The following is a 23,436-nucleotide window of genomic DNA, read 5'->3' on the forward strand; positions in this document are numbered from 1 at the left end:
ATGTCCTAATTAGGTGTCTTGCGGGTAACAAGTAACTAATTAAGACACTTTATGAGTAAGGGATTATGGGGGTCATTCTGACCCCGGCGGTAATTACCGCCATGGCGGAGGTTGGCGGTAGCACCGCCAACAGGCCGGCGGTGCTCTGCCGGGCATTCTGACCGCGGCGGTACAGCCGCGGCCAGAAGCGGAAAGCCAGCGGTGTACCGCCGACTTTCCGCTGCCCGTCAGAATCCTCCATGCCATGGGGATTCTGACACCCCCTACCGCCATCCTGTTCATGGCGGTTCTCCCGCCAGGAACAGGATGGCGGTAGGGGGTGCCGCGGGGCCCCTGGGGGCCCCTGCAGTGCCCATGCCAATGGCATGGGCACAGCAGGGGCCCCCGTAAGAGGGCCCCACAAAGTATTTCAGTGTCTGCCTAGCAGACACTGAAATACGCGACGGGTGCAACTGCACCCGTCGCACCTTCCCACTCCGCCGGCTCAATTCTGAGCCGGCATCCTAGTGGGAAGGTTGATTTGCCCTGGGCTGGCGGGCGGTCTTTTGGCGGCCGCCCGCCAGCCCAGGGCAAATCTCAGAATCACCGCCGCGGTCTTTTGACCGCGGTGCGGTGTTCTGACGGCGGTACCTTGGCGGACGGCCTCCGCCGTCCGCCAAGGTCAGAATGACCGCCTATATATTGTAGAAATAGGATCAGCAAAACTAAAAGTATAAACATTGGTGACACCAACATTTAAAATCCAAAATTTTAATCCACAAAGCCCCAAATGTGTTTATTCAGGCAGTAATAATTCTCAAATCTATGGGAAGATGAGGAATAGTTGGAATTTGTATTGATGTTTGGGAAAGAGCCAGGTGATTTGGTGAGCTAGGTTGAAATCTATGGCCGACATGCCTCCTGTCAACCTGCAGATTGTTAATGGACTTTTGTAAGAAGGATAATGCAGTATACCACATATCCCTTTGCTCACTAAAAATTCACAAATCCATTACTTTAAAACTTATCAGGCAAATCTTATTTAAGCAGGCGACATGTAGGCTGATCTGTAAGCTCTCCCAAGGAAAAATGTCATAATCAGTAATAGACAAATTGTGAAATAAATTTAAATTTAGAAAATTTGGCAGTCCTGCCTGTAACATTTGGCTATGGATGGAAGTGTTTGCATGCAGAGCAAACAGTCCCTGCGAAAAACTGTGAGCTTCTAATTTGTAGTAAATGTGTTGGTGATTAGTTGTTGGAATCTGAATAATGGAGCAGTCTTACCCATTCGCATCTGGAGGTCCATCCAGCAGTTCCACTTTCCAGAACCAGCTCTCTGGAAACTCAGTCCTGGAGGTGATATCTTCATCGGATAGGTATCCTTCTTCAACTTCGCCTAGTAGAATAAAATAAAGATGCTCTAGAAAAAGCTGAACAGCAAATATCTGATTCATTCTCTTTTGCATTATGGTTAAGGATGTCTAGCTTCCTTTAGGGTCAAGTGCCCAGACTGAAGTACTTGCCATATGAAGTAAGGCTTTTCATCTTCCAACAACTGGTGGAAAGATTATGAATTTCCACTGGAATGTCATACATGTGTGAAAATGTATATATCATATATTTGCTATATAGCAGTGGCCTAATCTCTAAATTGTTAGCTTCGGGACTTTGAAACATGTGTTCTAATCCCGTAGGCCAGATTGTTTGATTGTGAAGAAATCTCTGTGTTCACCCAATACCTTCGAAATTGGGAGCTCAAGGAAGCCAATAAATTGTCAGTGTTAAAAGAATATTTGATATTTTCATGTGCAACATCAGCTATCTGATAGGTGCACGGAAAATAGTGGTGTTTGATAAACCACCTCATCTTAATAAATCCATACTGATGCCAGTATTGGATTTATTATGACAAGCACTGAGAGGGCACATTAGAGGTGCCCCCTGAAACCTACTAGTCATCTGGTGTGCTGGCTGACTAATATTGACCAGCCTGCCACCACAGACAATTTTCTGACCCCCTCCCCGGAGGTGACAGCCTCAGCTCTCTGAGGTCAGAAACAATACCTGCTCTGGCAGGAGGTGTTATCACCTCCACCAACAGCATGGCAAGTAAATCTACGTACCAAGGCCAGGGACTTTGAAGTCCCTGCAGCCTTTGGTAAGGAAACAACTCAGCTCCCCACAGACCTGGGAGAGGCAACCCCCTGCTCCGAGGCACCTTTAGCACCAGGACAGGTGGGAAAATTATCTGTGTAGTAGGCATGTTGCATTGCCAGGCAGGACACACCTCTAGGGTGACCAGCCTGGAGTGAACATGAAGTTAGGAATTCCACCATCTTATGTGTGGTGGAGTTAGGAATTCTGGGACAGGGTGATGCCCACCCCCAAAGGAAGTGGTCATCTAGGGGGTGTAGTGACCACAGGGGTTTGTAACCCACTGGTTACTACCCTTCACACCCCATAATGCCCCTAAATTGAGTATTTAGGGGACCCCCTGATACCAGGACTTCAGATTTCAATGAACAAAGAGAAGGAGTGGACAAAGAAGAATGCTGACATGAGAACAGAGTAGCAATGACTGACATATCTTGAAAACTACTTACCTGATTCAGATGATCTTTGTATATAAATTCATAAACAAATCTGTTTTATTTTTATAAATTGGTGTCGGATTTCTTTATTAAGTGTGTGTCTCGCTTACTAACTCTGTGTGTTCACTAAGGGGCATATTTACAATCCCCTAGCGCAACCTTGCACCACATTAGTGTCATTTGTTTTTACGCTAATATGGCCCAACGAGGCTAAAATCCTTGTGGTACATTTACAAATTGGGGTAATGCATGCATTGCGCCACTTTGTAACCCTTTGCGCTACATTATGCCTGTGCCAGGCATAATGTACGCAAACGGAGCATTCCACCATTAGGGGGTCCAAAAAATCTAACAGAGTCCTTGAGTAATTTCTTACTGCACTTTTAGCGCCTGCTCAGAGCAAGCGTTAAAAGGGGGCGTCCATTCTTTAGAATGGGATCCTATGTACTCTGCAGGGGTAGATCCAATATTTTGGCCCTACTCCTGCAGAGTACATCAATAGCATCATGAAAAATGACGCTATTGGCCCCTACCCTGCGTCATGGTGCACTGTATTTTAAATACAGTGCACACATGGTGGCTGTAGGGGGGTGCTAAGTGGTCAGGGAAAGTGGCACTGCACTTGGTGCAGCGCCACTTTCCATAAATATGCCCCTAAATGCTTAACCCTGACCTCTAATAAGCCTAACTGCTAGCCAAGGGCGTAGCTTGGTCTGTAAGATTGGTGGATGAGAGCTCCAGATTTTGCAACAATAAGGCTTGCCTATAATGTTTAGAATACATTAAACGAAAAAGAGGGTGCATGAGAGGGGCCAAAGGGCAGTGGAAAGGGAGAGGAATGAGGATTGGTAGGGGACCGAAGAAAAACACACTTTTTTTTTTAAAATAATCAATATTTGTGAGTACCTTCAAAAATGAGAGTGAGTGTGTGTGTGTGTGTTTTTGTCTGTATGTAAATATTCTTGATGAAATCTGACTGTTGTCTCACAATAGCCGATTGAAAGCACCTGTACCTAACAATGTATCAGAAAATACATTTATTAGCGGGTGGTATACCACCCCAAACACTCCCTCTGAAGCTACATCCCTGCTTCTCACCCACACTACCACAAAAGAGAGTTTTTACCTTATTACTTTAACCTCTGTCAGCCAATAAGGGTCACCCTGGACTATCTGCATAGTATCCTCTTACATTGACACACTAGATAGATAGCGAGCTTCCCACAATGGGATTCTGTAATCCCTTTATAAATGATCATCTCTAATTTCTTTATAATCAGCAACTAGAGACACCCTCGCTGATTATAAAGAAAATATGTCAGAACTCAACTACTTTAAGTTCTTACAGTTGAGTTTTGACATCACAATGCCTGCTGCTAAAGCCAGCAGCTGAGGTGAAAGGCAGTTCAGGTCACTGAGGCAGCTGTTTAAAGCAACAAAATGGAGCATTGCTTTTCTTTCGTCCGCTCTATTATAATAGCTTACAATGACAAGCAGAGCGAATATGTTTATTTTTTGCACTCCTTAGATAGAGAAAATCTATAATTTTTCTGCATGTTTCTACACATTCCTGGCTACTGCAGCTTTTTTTTATTTTTAAAACTGACTTGTATTGAACTGCTTCTAATATTTGTTTGCAACAAATGTCTAACTGGTTTTTGTTGTGTTCAGTTGTCCACTAGATGTTTTATTTTTATTCTTCATGTTTGAAAACATGCTTGTCTCTTTCATATCAAAGAGATAAGCACCAAGGTTTTAAGTGGTTTGTGGGAAAGGTGATGGTGTGACCATGTATTATATGGATTATACGGGATAAGATGCCCCCCCTGGCATACATGATAAGGATATTTCAAGTCACATCAGAGTTCCATAACCTTATAAAAGAATTCTGCCTTTAGCCTTGTTCCTCCATATGGTGATGGAACTCCCTGATGACTTGCAGTATCCTCATAATGTACAGCAGGGGGTACTTTATGTCTTATATTAGGTATTTTTATTCTCAGTGATGATGGTGACACATGTGAATGACACTTACTTCTTGCCAAAAACAGTTGCTCCCGTCTCTTCTCCATCCGTATTTTACTGATAAACTCGCAGCAGTCCAGGAATGCATTCACACACGCCGAAGTCTCTCTGATATATCGAGCTCGCTTTACACAGCTGTGGCCCATATTGTTTTCTTTCATGCCATCTTCACAGCACTTTTTCTCAGAGTCCTTGTACTTTGCAGCTGAAATAGTAAAACAAGGCTTTTCACAGCATGTCCCCTCGGTTGTACTGAAATACCACAATTGATAACTCGAAATTGGGGAGGTGAAAACCCCCCTGACTCATGTCTCTACTGGGAGTTGATCTTTTCAAGATTTTATAATTAGATATACCAGAAAGACTACCATTCTGTATCATGAGGAGAAGGTGGCAGTACTTTCGAAAGGGATTGTTTTTTTAATACAGTGAGGCATACAAAAAGTAAACAATAGAGAAAACATTGATAGGAGAGTTCAAGACAAGGAATAGAGGTTTTAGATCAGTAGTTCTTATCCTTTTGACTTCCAAGAACCCCCACTGAATCATTACTGGAATCAGAGGTTCCCCACTGGGTCATTATTGGAAGCCAGGGACCCCCAGCCAAAACAATTTCTATGATTTTGACTTCAAAACAATACGCAAAGATACAAAAACAATTATACACTATATAAATGATCAAATATTTAAATATTTTTTATAATTCACTTTCAAATATAGAAAATATTTTCAAATTATGAATGCTGCCTCCTTTTTTATATATACTTAATAAATTTTAACTGATTCATTTGATTATTATTTAATTTTGTAAAACTGCAACGGTCCCCATGAGTAGGCTCTACGGACCACCAGGGGTCATTGGGCCACAGGTTAAGAAGCACTTTTATAGATTATGTCTGTCAAGGTCTTTTCTGATCACGTCATAGGCTAGGAAAAACCCAGGGCCCTATTTACAAGCCCTTTGCGCCAACGCTGTGTCATTTTTATTTTTATGCAGCGATGTCGCTAGCAGTGCACTACACTGCTCCATATTTACAAACTGACGCATTGGGTCCAATGCGTCAGTTTGTAAAACCCTGCATCAGGTATAATGTATGCAGAGTAGGTGTTCCCTCAGAAAAAGCCACGTAGAACTGACACAGTGAAATTTAGATCTTTGCACTGTCATTGAACGACAAAATTTTACTGCCTGCTGGGAGCAGGTGGAAAGTTGACACAGGGCTTTTTCCTGTGGTACTCTCCTCGCATTGCCAGAGTTGTGTCAGATTAACGACATAACTCCAGCAATGCATCAGTTTAGCGCTAATAGATGTGTCAGAATTTCTGACGCATCTGTGAAAATGTGCGCCATAGAGCTCTGTATTGGAAATACAGAGCATCCATGGCATTGTTAGGGGATGTGCAGCAAGCACAAGAAATCTGATGCATTAATGACGATGCATCAGATCCTTGTAAATGAGGCTCCCAGTCTTCTCTGCCGTAAGTCAGCAAACTTAATTACACTGAATACCAAGCATTCATGAAATGTTCAAAATGTTTCTGCTCCAAAGAGAGGTGCTTTTATATAAAGTTTTTTGCCTTTTTGAGTTGGTAATATTAATACTATTTCTATTATTTTTCCTCAATGTTGCAACCTTATCTCCCCTTTTATGGAATTCTTACCAAAAAGGTTCTTTATCATGGTTTTATTTTTTTAATCTTAGTAGACAATTATCAGTGCTGCCAAGAAGTCAGTTTATGTATTGAATCCACTGGAGCTGGCAGTGCAGGTTAAACTGGATTACGCACTGCCTCACTAGATTGAACTGGGCATTTGCTGTGACTGCAACGTTAAACCAGCCTTGTCAACAGGGGGGGCCATGATATGCCTCCTGTGCTCGCTGTATCACTGGACTCATGCTGCGCCTCAATGAGGAGGCCCAGAAAGGCTGCACTAGGTCTGGTTTTGCTTGTGTTAATGTCTCCAGGGCACTTGGCCTGACGGTTTTAGTTAGACAGTGTCAGTTGGAGCTGGACCAAGTCCAAAAATCAATTTTGCTGTTCTTTAGCAGGAATGCTATAATGCACAAAAGAACGGACAAGAATACAGTCCCACTAGTTGCCACTGGTTGAAATCAATTCAGTAATTCAGTCCATCACTGTTTTTTTAGTTTTCTATATCAATGGCAGGTTACACTCAGTATGAACTACCACTGGAAGGGTAGACAGGTCACAGGCTGTCTCTGTGGGTTGTACTGGATTTGGCTGCTACTACTAGGATGTACTGGGTAAAGGCTACTGCTCAAGGATGGAGTAGCTACTGGCAGTCACTTGCAGCTTAGACTGGATATGGCCAAGCACTGACAAGTTAGACCAGGCTGTCACTGACATATTGGAATCAGGATAGGCCACCACTAGTCAGTTAAGCCAGGGTGTATAACACTGCCAGGTTAGAGTGGATGTGAGTTGTCACTGCTTGTTGGAGAGGTTTTAGGCACTCACCACCGGCTTCAGCCCACACTGGCAGGTTACAGAGGATATGAATTCCTACTTGCCTGTTTGAGTATGGGATATCTATGGAAACTTACATTATGTTTAGGTTATCCATGCAGGTTAGAAAGGAGGGTGGGCTTAATCCGTGGAAGGAATGGAGAATTGCAAGTTTGTCTGGGTGTAGCTCGTTAGATCAGTAATGGGCAGCCATTGCAGGGTATACTGGGCAGGAACAAGCACAGGCAAGTTAGACCTGGAATAGACTGTCACTAGCAACTGGACACATTAGAAGCCACTGTAAGAATAGACCTATGGGCAGTATGGCATGTTTGACCGACCGCTTACTGGCATGGCCGGTTACAGGAAGGTTAGACCTGCACAATATATTACAGCATATTATACAAGGTACAGGTGCTCACTGCCATCTTAAATTAAGTATAGGTTGTCACTGGCGGGTGATGAGTAGGAGCTGTCACTGGAATTATTTTAGACCAGGCATGGACTGATAGTGGCAGGTTGGTATACATATTGTGTGCCCAGGGCAAACTAGACTGGGGACATGCAGCAACCAGCAGGTTAGAGGCTTGGGTATGAATGGTTGAAAGTTCTGGAAATTATGCTTGTGGTGAAGGTAGTGTAGGGGGCTGTCCGTTCAGGAGAACTACATTCTGTGTGGAAGGTTATAAGGTTTTTAAAAACGTATAAGTAATTCGGGCCCATTCTGAACCTGCAAGTAGTAGAAAGGTACTGAACATTTGCATATCATGGACATACCAGTTTACAAACATTCATTGTTCACTTTGAATAGCTCTCAATTGTGCTAAATTTTTCAAAATTGATACCAACCTTTGCTAGCTTTAGCATCTATCAGTTGAACAGAGCGACGCCTACGTCTTCCTGGCTGAGGGCATGTGGGTTCTGCAGGAAGAGAAAAAATGATACCATTGGGTATGCTTTCATCAAATGAGTTTATTTTATGCATTGGAGCGGCCTCCTTAAATTGAATCATTTTTGTGAGGTATTGGTGTTAGTAGTGCTCTTGTTGTAGACTATACATTGACCTTTTTGCACAAGAAGGTAGATTACTTTTGAAGTTCGATCAGAGGAGTAAAATACCTGATCGTTGTGGAGTAGAGGTCTTAAAACTTGTTTCAAGAGCCAGCCCAGCATCATAAAAGACCCCCACATTGTTGGCACCACCGCCAGGAGTGCATCCAATGTCATTCTTCTCCACAGAGTCCCAAACCTGAAAATGACAATGGAAAAGGTATTAACTACCAAAGAATAATTGCACCTCTCTAAGTAAAACTGTTATTTCTATTATGGAGAGTGATATAGGTGGGAAAAGTATTTAGTTAGACAAGTGGGTTCTTTAAATCTGTTCTCTCCAGCTTATGGATCTTCATCATATTTAAGAATGTTAGAATCACAAAGCAAAGTTCTCAGACATTACTTTTCCAGAAGATCTTTCTTTACATGTGTCAACAGAAACTGTACCCTCTCCTAGTATCAAGAACTTCAACCTGTACATTGTCTCCATTTCCAAATTCTAACGGATCACTAGAATATTTAGATGAACGTGCACCTTGCATCCACCCACAAGTTCAGGAGGATCACAAGAATATTTAGTTCAATGTGCACCTTATCTACATCTCCAAATTCATATAAATCATAAATGTTTATTTCAAAGTGCACCTTGGGTCTATCCCCATATTTTAATAGATCACTTGAATGTTTAACTGGCAGTTAAAGCTCAAGTCTCCTCATGACCTACTCTAGATACATTTGGTTAATTATCTCTTTTGTTTTACAGCTTTCTGGCTGTCCCTCCTGTGCTTTGTTATGATAGAATTTGAGGCTAAAGTTAGCCAACTTCAGTATAGTGTTGCATAATGCACAGAACCAAATGAGTTCAAAGTGTGTATTGCTTGGGGTATTATGATATTTTGTATTTCACTAATTATGTCACTCTCCATTCTTCTGCATGACCCCTGGGTCAGAATTCCACGAGGAACCCACTGAAAATCTTATGACACCAAGTTTTCGCGTTATATGCCAGGAAGAATGTTGGTGGACCCTAAAACAAGTTGTTACTCTCCACTCCCTTTAAGAGGTCTAGAACATGCACATGCTAGTCCCTACCATGAAGGGTCATGATACGTTCTTCTAATAAACAGGGTTCAGGGAAGGAGCCTGCAACGCTCAACACAGAGGTTGTTACATCTATGAGTACTATGAGCAGTAGGGCCAATCAGATATATATGGGAGAGATTTTGGGGGAAAGAAAGTTGGCAGAATCAGCAGGATCCACTAGTAATGGCCCTTTGGGAATGCGGGAGGAAAGCGGCGACAAAGCTTTCTCAAGGCATATCGGTGAAGGTGCAGACAGTCTTGGGGATATGCCCAAAATTGCAGCAGATGTGACAAAGGGGGGTGAAAGTGACAGGCTTAACAGAGTGCCTCCAGCTGTAAGTCTCAGCAATCCTGCTCCGAGCCTATCTGATAGACTGGGAAAGGTTAAGTCACAAGCATCCAAGAATGTGGGACACTCTCAGGATCCCCCGTGGGCATACTCTGAAGTAGAAGAACAATTTTATTGTCTCTCAGACCAATCGGACTAGACCGATGAGAAATTATAATCCCGGGAGGATGCCAAAGAAGAGGATCACAGGGTAGCATGTTAAGTAATGTAAGCAGCCTGGATGGAGGGGGTGAAACTCCAATCTCTGAAATCCCTGGGAAAGAGATCTGCCTGATGGTCAGGAAGAAGAATCCCCAGCATGAGGTTATCACCACGACTGGAACAGGGGCTGCTCTAAAATGGAACTAGACTGCTATACCTGGCCTTGAATGCATCCACTGGGGTAAAAGGAAGCTGGATTTTTTAACCACACAGATAGGTCCACATTGGAGGCAATATATCAAGGCATAATTGTCCACTGGGATGAAACCCGCCCAGGTAACCGGAATGCTCAAACTGTTGATAGTAAGCTGCAGGGGGCTATTCACAGGGTCACTAAGACGTGCTGAATTTTCTCAAAGAATGACTGAAGTTGAGAGCAGAGTTGTTGCCTTGGATAGTGAGGATGAAACCCATAGGCAAAAGGCAGAGTCATTTGAATCTCAAACCATTGACACCCACTGGAAGCTTGAAGAGCTTGAGAACAGACTCAGGCGTAATAACCTCATAGTATTAGGGGTAGCAGAATGAGCAGAGGGAACCAACACCTGAAAAATATATAGTATGGCTGTTCAAAGGTGACTTCCTGGAACTAACCCACTGGAATTGTGATATGGAGGTTCAAAGAGCCCAAAGATGTCCGCTCAATCAACAGGCTTTGCATTCATGGGATGACAGCAAATCAAGGGCAATTCAGGTTGCTTTGGGAACTTTTTACTTAGGCGATTTTCGAGCTTGCTTGCCAAGACCAGAAGTGCACTCATGATGGGAGTTCATTTTTTGTCAGAACTGATTTTTTCCATGCCAGTGTGGAGAGCTGGTGGTACTTAGGACAGCTGATCCGCCTTTTCAGCACAAAGGGGCTCAAGTGTTTTTGCTGAGCCCAGCAAAGCTGAAAGTTATTATTCATGATAGGGCACATTTTTACACCTCGGAAATCAAAGCTAAAGAGCTTGTTGACAGTTTGAACGTAGGATAATTTGGCTTGGGAGGCTATCGGAAGTTTGATCTTTGATGAATTATTACTTTTATGATTTGTTCATTTGTATATTGTGTAAATGATCAACCATTCCCTCTGCTTATAGGTATGGACTGTTGATCATTTAAGTATGGTGTGGGGATGGGGGTGAAACAGGCTGAATGTTTGTGATTTCTCTTTTGGCAGGTAAATAATGAATCAAAAGTAGGGAGGAGGGCCATCTAAGGACCTGGTTGGTCTAATTGCCCTTGACTGTTGGGTGAGGGGAGAGTGGCAGGAGGTAGGGGTTGGGGGGTGGATAGGGGAGGTGAGGGCGGTGGTAGGGTCTGGTGGGGGGCAAGGACATTGGATTTCAGCACAGCAGACAAGGACAGTGTTTTAGTTATGCAGCAGCAGGGCCGGTGGTTAACCCTTTTTTGTATTATGGCACTGGGACAAGGCAAGCTGGGTGTTTTGATACCGCAATAGCAACTGAAGGCTTTATTTCTCAAAAATCTTGTTTCTTAAAGTAGTCCAGAATGGCAGAAAGTAGATTACGCATCTGTACGATTAATGCTTGTGGCCTGAATGATAGGGCCAAGAGGAGCCGATTGCAACTTGGCCTGAGGCTAATGAAGCCAGACATAGGCCCCAATTATAACCGCCAAAAGACTGTCCCTGTGGCTAACATCCGTCCACTATAATATGACCACAGCCAGATTTCCACCACAAGAAGGGCGGAAATCCATCTGTGGCCATGCTGGCAGACGGTGTTAAGGTGGCGCTGCTAACACCAGCAGCTCCACACCAGTAGACCGTTGCCAGCCATTATATCAAAAATAATATGGCCTGGCTGTGTTCTGCTGGCGGGCGTTGCTGGCAGTAGCAGCGTCCCGTCCCCAAGACCCTCCATGGCCTTGATAGAAATAGAAAAGGAAGCAAAACGTTTTGGGACATTCTCTGGCTACAACCTCAATGTTGGCAAGGCACAGGTGGTATGCACCAAGGGGATCGGGCGTAGGGATTCTAAATGTGTTGAGGAAACAGCATACTTAGGGGTGTGGATGTCAGCAGATCTAGGCCAAATGGTCACACTAAATGTCACGCAGTTAACCATGGCAGAAGCTACTTCAATTTGAGTTACTACCGGGGTCTAATGCCAAGGAACGGCTTCTGAAAAATATCAGTCCCAGTTATTATGAAAAGACAAAATTTAAGACTGCAAGGAGGGCATACAGACTATGGTGACGAATGAGGAGGATCGCTGAAATTACAAAATCTATTTACTGTACACCTCTATGGGGCTCACCAATATTAGCTGCTATATTTCACAACATAATTGGCAAAAGGTGGGTGCGGTATGGCGTTTCCGTGCTGTGTTGATCTTTTCGCTAAGGATCAGATGTACCCATTTTGTGAGATTCAAGAAATGTATGGGTTGACTAGGACTCCTTTTATAAATATCTTCAGATTCAATGTTTTGTCAGCAAACTGCATAAGAATCACCTCTTGACTTGTCGTGTCCCTTTAGTGGAGGCCATTAATAAAGGGACTAGGATTTGGACAATATATGGGCCCAGATTTCAGACGGTGTATTGCCATCTAATGACACATTAGCGCCATTTTTTATGCTAATGTGGCGTTAGATGGCCAAAAATACTGCACCAGGTTTACAAAGTGGCAAAATGCATGCATTGACCCACTTTGTAACCATTTGCACCACATTATTTCTGCGGCAGGCATAATGTATGCATGGGGGGCATTTCCCCTTTGGGTGCAGCACCACTTTTCTTAAATCTGCCTCCTAGTCTGTTATTACATGAATTACCTGATGACTTGAATACCAAAAACTCTTAGACTTGGTATAGAAGGTCTGCTACTTCAGGAGTTGCTAGATCATGGTAGGAAAGCACTGCTGACAGTGGGGTTAAAGAGCCAACATTTTAAGATCACATTTGATCTTTGTTATAACCTTGTATAAATGAAGCAGGAAGCAGTAGTACTTGTCATTGCTGCAGAGCAAGCCAGGAGGAAAGGGTGCATATGTGTTTTTTTCATGCCCATTTCTATCCTCATTTCTGTGTATAGGAAAGTGCATCTTTTTGTCATGGTTACCACCACCTTTTGCCTGGTACATGATGTGATTTCAACTGAAAGTGCACTGGGTTTCTGCTAACCAGGTCCCCTGTGCCAAATATCTTTCCCAAAACTGTACAATTGTTTCCCCAATTGGCAAATCCTTTAGCACCCTCTATAGGAAGGACCTGAAAACATGGTTATTTAAAACCTAAATTCTTCAACGAATAGAAATAGTTTCATCTTTGCGATGGCACTTGAAGCGCTACGAGGCCTTAGGGCAGTTAGGCGCTATATAAATACGCATAACATAACATAACATAACATAACATAAGTCCCTAGTAAATGGCACCCCTGGTACCTAGGCCTGAGGAACTAAAGAGGGTCCCTAAGGGCTGCAGCACGAAATTGTGCCATCCTAAGGGACCCCTTACCAAGCACATGCTGGGCTGCCATTGCAGGCTGTATGTCTTGGTGCAAACAAAAGTGAAAACAACATGTCACACATCCCTGTGTGCCATGTCCCTTGCCAATGTATGTAATATATGTAAGTCACCCCTGCAGCAGGACTGATAGCCCTAAGGCAGAGTGCTTAATATTACATGTGAGGGCATACATGCATGAGCAGATATGCTCCTCTGCTTGTCAGTTATATTACTGCCAGTGCAAATGACCAGAGAAGCCATTTAAAACCATGCACTGGACACTGGTGAAAACGAGTTCCCCAGCTACGTGATTGCTTCACTGAAAATATGGATGTTTGGTATCAAACATCTCGTATTGATAACCCCATACTGATTCCAATGATGGATTTATCAATACATGCACCCAGAGGGCATCTTAGAGGTGCCCTTGCATACCTACTAACCTCTGGTGTGCCTGCTATCAGAATTGAAAGGGTAGTAGTAGTATACAGATCACACCTCCAAGGTAGAATATTGTAACAGGACAAAGTGCTAATAGTAACTCTCAGGCCCAAATTTAAGAAGGCCTAGAGCCACATTACCATCATTTTTTTAACGCTAATGTGACGTTAGGCTTGCAGAATCACCACGCCATATTTACAAAGTGGCGCAATGCATGCATTGCGCCACTTTGTAACCCTTTGCATCACATTATGCATGCGCCATTCATAATATATGCAAAGGGGGCATATCGGCACAAGTAGGCCTGCAAAAATGGCGCAACGAAATCTACAAGATTTCATTGCGCCATTTTTGGTGTCATTTTTAACACCTGCTAAAAGCTGGCGTTAAAAGGACGCACCCATAGGAATCAATTAGCCTCTTTGCACTTTGCTGCACTAGCGTCAAAGATTTTTATGCTAGCGGAGCAAAGAGCCACAATAGCATCAAAAATTTTGACACTATTGTTCCTAACACCACCATAAAGCACTGTATCATAAATACGGAGCACACATGGGGGCATTAGAGGGGTGCAGGGGGGGCGCAAGAACAGTGGTGCTGCATTGGATGCGGTGCCACATTTCTTAAATTCTGCCCTTAGTACAAAGGTTTGTGCAGATGTGGTAATAGGTATCCTACTGCCCAAGATACCATACACAGTGAGTCCAGGCCCACTGAGTTAAATTTTAAATATTAGTACCACTGCACACATATCAATCAGTTAAAATGTAAATGTCGAGCGCACACATGGCTGAGTAAACAATAGTTCATAAATCCAAGGTTTAATAGATGGTAGCTCAATCCTTAGTGTACTTCAGAATACGTTACATCATTCAGACATACAGCCAACACATGTTTTGTCATAACAAGTGACTTTTTAAAGGCTAAAAGAACTATGTCGCATATCCAGAGGGAGTGATTGAGAAATGATCCTTATATTATCTGGATCAAGTAACACTGTACAATTAAAGCGAGCGTACTTAAGTCATAAGGTTTGGCCTAATTGGTGTGATGGTAAACTTAATCTGTTCCGTGTAAGATATAACCGATCGCAATCCTTGTGATCTGAAGCCACTGTAATCTATAGGCGGGCACAGTAGTATCTCAGCACATGAATTAAGGTGAAAGATTTTGCTGTTAAACAGCAATCTATCTGTAATCTCTGATATATTAGGTTAACAGGCTCCGTGTAAGTGATATATACTTTTTGACACAAACCTGCATTAGCGCAGGTTTGCATCAAAAAGAATACCGCCGGCTAGCGCCATTCCTGGACGCCAGCCAGGCGTCATATTTAAACTATGACACTAGCCGGCGGTAAGGCACACTTAGCATCAAAATTATTGATGCTAACCGGGTGGGGGAGGCGTAGGGGAAACTTGAGGTTGTGCGTGACGCTAACCCGATTAGCGTCATTATTTCCACGCACAACCTCCATGGACATGACTTCTGTCTAAGTAAAGACAGAAGTGATGCCCCCCAGCCCAATGGACTTAAGTCCCCTGGACGTGGCCATTGGGCACAGTGTCATGTAGGGGGGCCCAGGTTAGGCCCCCCTATGGCACTTTGCAAAAAAAAAAAAAAATACTTACTTGGACTTACCTGGGATGGGTCCCCTCATCCTTAGGTGTCCTCCAGGTGTGAGTGTGGGTAGGTGGGGGTGTCTCTGGGGGCAGGGAAGGGCACCTGTGGGTTGTTTCCATGGTCTCTGACCACAGAAAAAGGCCCACAGGTCCCCTAACGCCTGCCCTGACCTAGGCGTTAAATAATGGTCCTAAGCAGGCTTAGCGCTATTATTTAAGGCCCTCCTCCCCCCGTACGTGATTTTTGCACAGGAGGATAAATATGGTGCTAGTGCCTTTGAGTAATTTTTTTGCCCGGGAACGCCTACCTTGCATCTCATTGACGCAAGGTAGTTTTCCGCAGGCAAAAATGACTTCAACTCCAATATTTTGGGTTAGACATGTCTAGTGTCAAAATATAAATATGGAGTTAAGTTTGCGCCGGATTTGCATAAAAAAACTATACGGAAATCCAGCGCAAACAGAGTATAAATAGGCCCCTTAGTCCTGAAGTCTCTGAAAAGCGCTCACATCCACGTCCACAGTAAAACCTAGTGTGCTTGCTGACTGGTTTTTGCCAGCCTGCCACCCGAGACACTGTTCTGACCTCTAAGGTGAGAGCCTTCTGCCCTCAGGACGCCCAGAACAAAAGCCTCTCTGTGAAGAGAGTGTAACACCCCCTCTCACAGGATGACCTGCTGATTAACCTTTCTAAGGGGGCAAGCTCAGAGGGCTGCCGCCTTTGAAATGCACATCTAGCTCCCCCTCACAGGAGAGGAAGCTGACTCCCTTGTCCAGAGTCCCCTTTGGCACCTGGACAGGTGGGAAAATTAGCTGGTCAGGTAGGCATGCCATCCTGAGGCTAGTACTAACCCTAAGGTGGGCTAATCAAAGGTGAACACAATTTTTCAGAGGTAGCATCTTTGTGATGGCATACTTAGGAATTGTGGGACAACGTTATACCTACTTCCCACAGGAAGTAGTTATATAGGGGATGTAGTGATCCCAAAGGTCAGTAGCCCATTGGCTACTACCCTACACTCCCCAAACAAGCCTAAATTCAGGGGCATATTTATACTCCGTTTGCGCCGAATTTGCGTCGTTTTTTTCGACGCAAAACTAACTCCATATTTATACTTTGGCGTTAGACGCGTCTAGCGCCAAAGTTCATGGAGTTAGCGTCATTTTTTGGCGTGAACACCTTCCTTGCGTTAATGAGATGCAAGGTAGGCGTTCCCGTCTTAAAAAATGATTCCCAGGCATGTGCGTGGTATTTATACTCCCGGGCAAAAATGACGCCCGGGAGTGGGCGAGGCAAAAAACCCCGCATTTGCGCCTCTTTTTAACGCCTGGGTCAGGGCAGGCGTTAAGGGACCTGCAGGCTCAGAATGAGCCCAGAGGTGCCCTCCCCTGCCCCCAGGGACACCCCCTGCCACCCTTGCCCACCCCAGGAGGACACCCAAGGATGGAGGGACCCATCCCAGGGAAGAAAAGGTAAGTTGTGGTAAGTATTTTTTTTTATTTTTTTTTGTGGCATAGGGGGGCCTGATTTGTGCCCCCCTACATGCCACTATGCCCAATGACCATGCCCAGGGGACATAGGTCCCCTGGGCATGGCCATTGGGCAAGGGGGCATGACTCCTGTCTTTGCTAAGACAGGAGTCATGTTCATGGCGTCTGGGCGCCAAAAAAAAATGGCGCAAATCGGGTTAAGGCGATTTTTTTAGCCTCAGCCTGACTTGCCCCATTTTTGGACGCCCAAACGCCATTTTTCCCTACGCCGGCGCTGCCTGGTGTACGTGGTTTTTTTTCACGCACACCAGGCAGCGCCGGTCGGCTAACGCCGGCTAACGCCATTCAATAAATACGGCGCCCGCATGGCGCTTCAGAATGGCGTTAGCCGGCGCTAATTTTTTTGACGCTAAACTGCGTTAGCGCAGTTTAGCGTCAAAAAGTATAAATACGGGCCTCAGTATTTAGGGGAGCCCCTAGCACCAGAGAAGCAGATCTTGATGACCTAAAAAGACAAAGGAGACTGAAGAGCTGTGAAAGCAAAAAGGAGAGACGAAGCAGCTGAGCTGGTACCAACCCGCAGGCCTGTCTGCATCACTTGTCGAAAACTGTCCCAAAGTCGACTTGTCCTGCAGCTGTTGACTCTAGAAATCCGGGAGGAATGCCTGCCTTTGATAAAGACCCAAGACCTCCTGTGAACAGCAGACCTGATCTCATACAAACTCCAAAGAAAGGACTCTGATGCCTTTGGAACTGCCAAAACCTGACCACCTCTGCACCCATTGCCTCGGGCCTGAGTTGAAATGGGCCACCGGTGTCAACAAGGCTCACCAGTCCTCCAGAGTTTGAGTCCATCGTGGTTTCATCCCTCCTGGACTCCCAAATGATGCTTCCAGCCTCCGCATGAAGGCCTCCTCTACTGCGACTGCTCCGGTAAGAAAAACTCCACGCCTGAAAGCACCTCTGCACTTGTCGTCCCTGGGCCTTGGAGAAGATGACCAAAGGCCTCTCCCTGTATCCGAACATTGTGAGGTCTGAGACCTACTGCTGGTTCAGTCCCATTGGCTTCCTAGCCAGAGCCTGCAGCCTCTTTCCACAGAGACCGATCTCCATTGAATCACATGAGCTCCCAATGCTTTTTTGCACCCTGCACGTGGCTGCCTTTGTGCTGCTGGTGGTGTACTGCTGGTGCTGCCTTGGACCTTGCCCACCACCCACCACTCCTGGGGATTGGTCTTGTAAGTTGCTTGTTCTTCCTTCTATAAGATAACATTGCAGAAGTCAGAAATTGCACTGTGTCCACTTTTTAAAGTTAAAAGATTTTTTATTTAACAACGTATTTACCAGAAAGATTTTTCCCTGATGGCTAAACATATATAAAGATACTTGCTATTTTTATAAATTGGTGTGGATCTCCTTCTTGATGTGTGCATCTCATTTATTGACAGTCCTCTGTGTTAAGCCTAAGGCTGCTCGACCACACTACCTCCTAATAGAGAACTTTGGCATCACATATCAAGCGCCTGTCCATTCATAAGGGAACCTGTGGACTCTTTAGACTCTTTAGACGGTATATCTAGCTATTGATATATCACATAAAGATCCAGCTTTCTACACTGTGGGACATTGGCACCTTTATTGGGGAACAGGTTCAAATGACTCCTATAATGATGCAGTTAGGAGTGGCTAAAGGCATTGCTGCCAGTGAGTCTTTGAAGAAAGAATCATATTTTTTATTTGTCGTTATGGCAATTGCGTGTTGCCGGGCTGGAGAGAGCAGGCACAGGCTCCCAGTCTGCCTGGCAGCGCCCTGGCTGGGTTCTCCCAGCCAATCTTAACCCTCCTCTGAGCAGCGTCATGGTTAGCTCCTGAGTGGCTGGGAGCCTGTGCCTGCAGTGACGAGGGAAAGAGGAGCGGTGTGGCGGCAGAGCAGGTACATTTTTATCTTTTATTTGTTTTATTTATTATATGTTTTTCCCCATTCTGGGCGCCACCCTGCCCTTTTAGAATGCTGCGCACCGCGACTGAAATCATCACTCCTGTCGGCAGAATTCATGCCACGACCTCGAGCCATGCAAAGAGTAAAATGTCCATCGGGACTCACCTTGGACTGAGAGATTTTGTGCTTCTTGTTGAGAACAAATACACCTTTATCCACTGCAACGAGGCCAACTCTTGCATTGCGATCACCTTTCACTTTCAACCTCATGGATTTTCCCGGCTCTTTTACTCTATTGTCACCATCTGTTGCTCCCGATACTTCCAGCTGTTGAAAAAAACATGTTATAAAAGGATTGTTTTAAAATAAAGTTGAAAATGGTTGTTCCTGCTTTAGAGGATATTTTAACAAATAGCCAGAATTTGTCTATTCAACTACCCCCAGTAGTCACGCCATATTGTCTAAGCTGGGACTGTAGTATTTCATCATACATTGTGCTCAGCAACCCTGTCCACAGAATCTTTGTTACCAATACCTGCTAGGTGTAGGCATCAGCTGTGCCTGCTGGACTTTGGACATGTCCAGTGCCCACTTCAATTTGGTCACCTTGGCCCAGACTGCATCGATTCGCAGGAGACGGTCGACACAGGCTACAGACTTTGCAATTGGCATGTCCCTTTCCGCCTATTAGCCAGGGTCTTTCGCCATGGCCAGTGGGCACTGGATATCATGTCTGACTTTGCCACATGCCTGAACCGTTTTTCCCAAACCCAGCACCAAACTGTCACTCAACACCTGTCATGTCTTTGACCATTCATTTCCTCTAGCCATGGCATAAAGCCTGGTGGGTGTGACTGATAGCTGTTCTTAGTGAACAGTGTGGGCCCAATTTACAAAGGCACTTATCTAAAGTAAAGTAACAAATGCAGAGTCTTTGCACTACTGGCAGAGTCTCTGCTCTTGTGGTGGAATCTCCTCATGGTGCACTAAAGAGAGTGGACCATGCAGAGATTCCTTCAAGAGCGCAGAGACTCTAACACGAGTGTGAAGCCTCCGCACTTGTAACTTTACTACATGTAAGTGCCTTTGTGAATCGGGCCATGGGTAGTTAAATGTGTGATCAATGCACCTACAAGCTTTGTCTACTGAGCATGGACCTGCAGCAGCTGCAATTGTATTACTCCATCTGATGGGATTACAATAGCACATGCAACATTTGGCCTTCGCCTATAAGCTTCTTCCTCTTTGACCAACCTCCATGGAGGATTCGATTGGTAACAACAGGATTTTTTAAATTCATTAGAGGAAAAGCCTTATAAGGACAGTTTGTAGACAATGAGAGCTTTGATTGGCTTACCGTTCCCATGCAGGTGTCCTTCACATCCACCCAGATGGAGTCTGCCACAATCTCATTCTGTACGTAGTAATAGCCAATGATGCGGAAAGAGGGGATGTAGTCTGGAACGATAGGCAGTGTCATTGTCACCAGCGACTGTCCCCGCTGCCTCTCTTGTTTGCCAATCTTGTAAATTCTTCCTTTGCTCATAATCTGTGGGTGGGGGCAGAGGGGATAGGAGAGAAGACAATGGGACAGAGATTCATTTGCACGTTGCAAAATCAGAGACCTAAAGTAGGCAGCAGAAATGGAAACCTTTTATTTCAAGTTGCCAATTTCTGTACAATGGACTGTTCTCATAAGAAAAATGCCGAACATTTGCAGGAGGCAGAAAGGGAGAAATGGACAAGACCTACGCCTTCTACATCAGGCAATTATACTTTAAAGAAATAACTAAAAGGCAACTGCAAGAAGCCAATTATTTACCCCAAAGAACAGTTAAAAAGGACAACTGAGTATGAGATCTGAAATCAACCTGGGTTGGGTATGGAGCACTTCTGGTACTAATCAGCCCAATCATGAAAGCAAAACTTTAGCACAAAATATGTTACCAGTTTGATTTCATGAACTGGCTAAAGGTGAAAAAAGATCAAAACACTTACAGGATTCTGAACTTATTAGAATGAATACGATAATGGGTGAATTCACTAAACACCTTTGCAGCCATTAATTTACTCAACAAGGATGATACCCACGTTTTGAGAAAATATCCGTCTTTTATAGAATGTACAAATAATTTCAGGGGGTAAACCTTGGAATTTGAAACTATTACAAATTCCTAAGACTACACATATGCATATATATTTGGGCAGCTAGAGAAGTATGGGTGTACAAAACTGGAAGCAAAAGAGAATTTGCACTTTGTAGCAATTTGATTTCCTTCTCTGCTGGGAAAGTATTTCCTTCATTAAAAAAATCTGTTCCCCTGCATTTCACTCGATTTTGTGGGTGGTCCGATGCCATCTGCACTATCAAGAGGGACTTTTTTCTACTCCTGACAAGATCATCACTACAACAGTTTTCAGGGTGGGAAGCAACCTACAAAAAATGTGTGCATAACCACAAACTACAAGTTCGCAGGTATTCACCAATTTATCCACGTGGACTCACCCTGGAACTCCGCACAGATATTTCATCACTTCCATTTACTGAAGCACGAAATAGCCTGGCCGTTAATTGTGGTTGCCTATACTAAGCTGCATTTATAGATAAATTCCTGACATGTTTCATTAACATTTTAGCCTATTATTAGTCAGAAACCGAAGTCGCCTTGCAGACCTCCTCATCTCCAACAGATTTTTCCAACATTCTATTTTTCCACTATTTTATGCTTCGTTCTACACAACCTATAATCCCTTAAGTATCTCCCTGATGTTTGTAGGTGGACTTGGCCCAGGTACAAATCAATACAACTAGAGCTTAGAGATTCCTTCGCCCCACTACACTGCCTGTTCTCCCATCCCCAATTGCTAATAATGGCCAGCATTATGGATTAAGGACTTAGGGCCCTATTAAGAATTTGGTTAATGGGCTACTCGATCAAAACCTGACAAATACCATGTCTGCCATTTTAAAAGTACCAAACTCAAAATAAGGCTCCTAATCATGTAAAGAACTGTTTTCTTAAACTTCCTAAAACTCATTTCGGTGCTTTTCCAGATCACTGTGTTTTCAATACATATTACATTCTGAATTTTTTGACACCGTTAGAGATAGGACTGTGTCTATGCCATCTTTAAAGAACCTTTTGAGTGCTGTTCACTCCTTCTCACCTAGTTATTTGTTGACAGTTTTGTGTGTACTTTTTTTGCACAATCTGTGAGCTTTTGAGCCAAGTCCAATTCTGGACAGGTGAAGAGTAGCTTCTCAGCATATTCCAAGAGATTGTTTTTCATCATTTGTTCTTGTTGTCTAGGTTAGTTTACAAATAAGGAGGAGCTGTCTGGCTTTCACTAAGACAAGGGGGGCAAAATCATTTACCTTCCAGTCTCTTGGCACTAGACAATTTGGAACAGATAGACAGTGAAAAACATGGAGAATAGTATGTTATTCTGTTCTTCTACATCAAGTGTCTTGAACCTGAGGAAAGCAGCAAGATGGACGCATAGTGGCCTGCCACACTGGGAACCGCACCAAAACACCCACCAACAACACACGCAACCTGGGATTCATCCTGGACTCATCGCTATCAATGACCCAGCAAGTCAATGCTGTCTCTTCCCTCTGCTTCAACACCCTCTGCATGCTTCGGAAAATCTACAAATGGATCCCCACTGAAACCAGAAGGATGGTGACCAAAGCCCTCGTAAGCAGCAAACTGGACTATGGCAACGCCCTCTATGCAGGAACCATGGCCAAGCTCCAGAAAAGAGTGCAACACACACCGGATGCCTCCCCACGCCTCACCCTGGACATTCCTCACCACAGTCACATTACAGCCCACCTTAGAGACCTGGAATGGCTCCCCGTCAACAAGACAATCATGTTCAAACTCCTCAACCATGCTCACAAGGACCAGAATACCTCAAGAGACAGCTCTTCTTCTACACCCCAACCCGACAGCTTTGCTCCTCTGACCTTGCCCTCACCACCGTCCCACGCATCCACAGAACGACAGCTGGCGGCAGATCGTTCTCCCACCTTGCCTCCAAGACATGGAACACTCTTCCCACCCACCTACGTCAGACACAGGACCTACTTACCTTCAGGAGACAGCTCAAGACCTGGCTGTACGATCAGTAGCAGCCCCCACACCCCATCAGCGCCTTGAGACCCTCACAGGTGAGTAGTGCACTTTACAAACGATTTGATTGATTGACTGATTGATAGACCTGGCTGTACGATCAGTAGCAGCCCCCACATCCCATCAGCGCCTTGAGACCCTCACAGGTGAGTAGTGCACTTTACAAACGATTTGATTGATTGCATGATTGATAGATCTTGCAACGGCGGCGTTTCCTACTGAGTTTTCACCATTCTGTGGCCCGGTATGGTGGGCTATGGTGGGACCTGGGACACAGCAGTGGGTGTCACTCACAATAAAGGGCAGAGTACCTGTGCAAGAGGTGCCTATAAATAGAGGCCTTTGGGCTTGCCCACCCTGGGACATTGATGCAAGCAAAGCAGGGGCTATGCAGGCCTTTTAGAGCCACATCCTGAAGCGTATACAATCATAACTGCACAAAGGGCAGGCCTTTGAAATTGACAAATGGCCTCTCTTGCTGCACACAATAGCCCCTTCTGGGAGTGCTGGACTAAACTGGCAAAAGTATGAGCCTTGTCCGGGAAAGACTAGTGGTGTCCTGTGGGGGGTGGGGGGGACGCCTGGCTGCACAGGC

At 44.6% G+C, this 23,436-nt stretch overlaps 1 protein-coding gene across 1 annotated transcript in view; it reads right to left on the bottom strand.

Annotated features, from left to right (window-relative positions):
- Positions 1-23,436, bottom strand: part of C3 (complement C3) — a 236,948-nt gene that overhangs the window by 114,685 nt on the left and 98,827 nt on the right. Inside the window, exons 13-18 of the mRNA XM_069230418.1 lie at positions 20,060-20,251; positions 18,868-19,029; positions 8,187-8,316; positions 7,917-7,988; positions 4,609-4,803; positions 1,267-1,378 (exon numbers count right to left, since the gene is read on the bottom strand). Of these exons, the coding sequence (XP_069086519.1) occupies positions 1,267-1,378; positions 4,609-4,803; positions 7,917-7,988; positions 8,187-8,316; positions 18,868-19,029; positions 20,060-20,251 (863 nt within the window). The remainder of the gene's footprint in view (positions 1-1,266; positions 1,379-4,608; positions 4,804-7,916; positions 7,989-8,186; positions 8,317-18,867; positions 19,030-20,059; positions 20,252-23,436) is intronic.

This window comes from Pleurodeles waltl, chromosome 4_2, assembly GCF_031143425.1.
Source record: "Pleurodeles waltl isolate 20211129_DDA chromosome 4_2, aPleWal1.hap1.20221129, whole genome shotgun sequence".
Taxonomy (NCBI): domain Eukaryota; kingdom Metazoa; phylum Chordata; class Amphibia; order Caudata; family Salamandridae; genus Pleurodeles; species Pleurodeles waltl.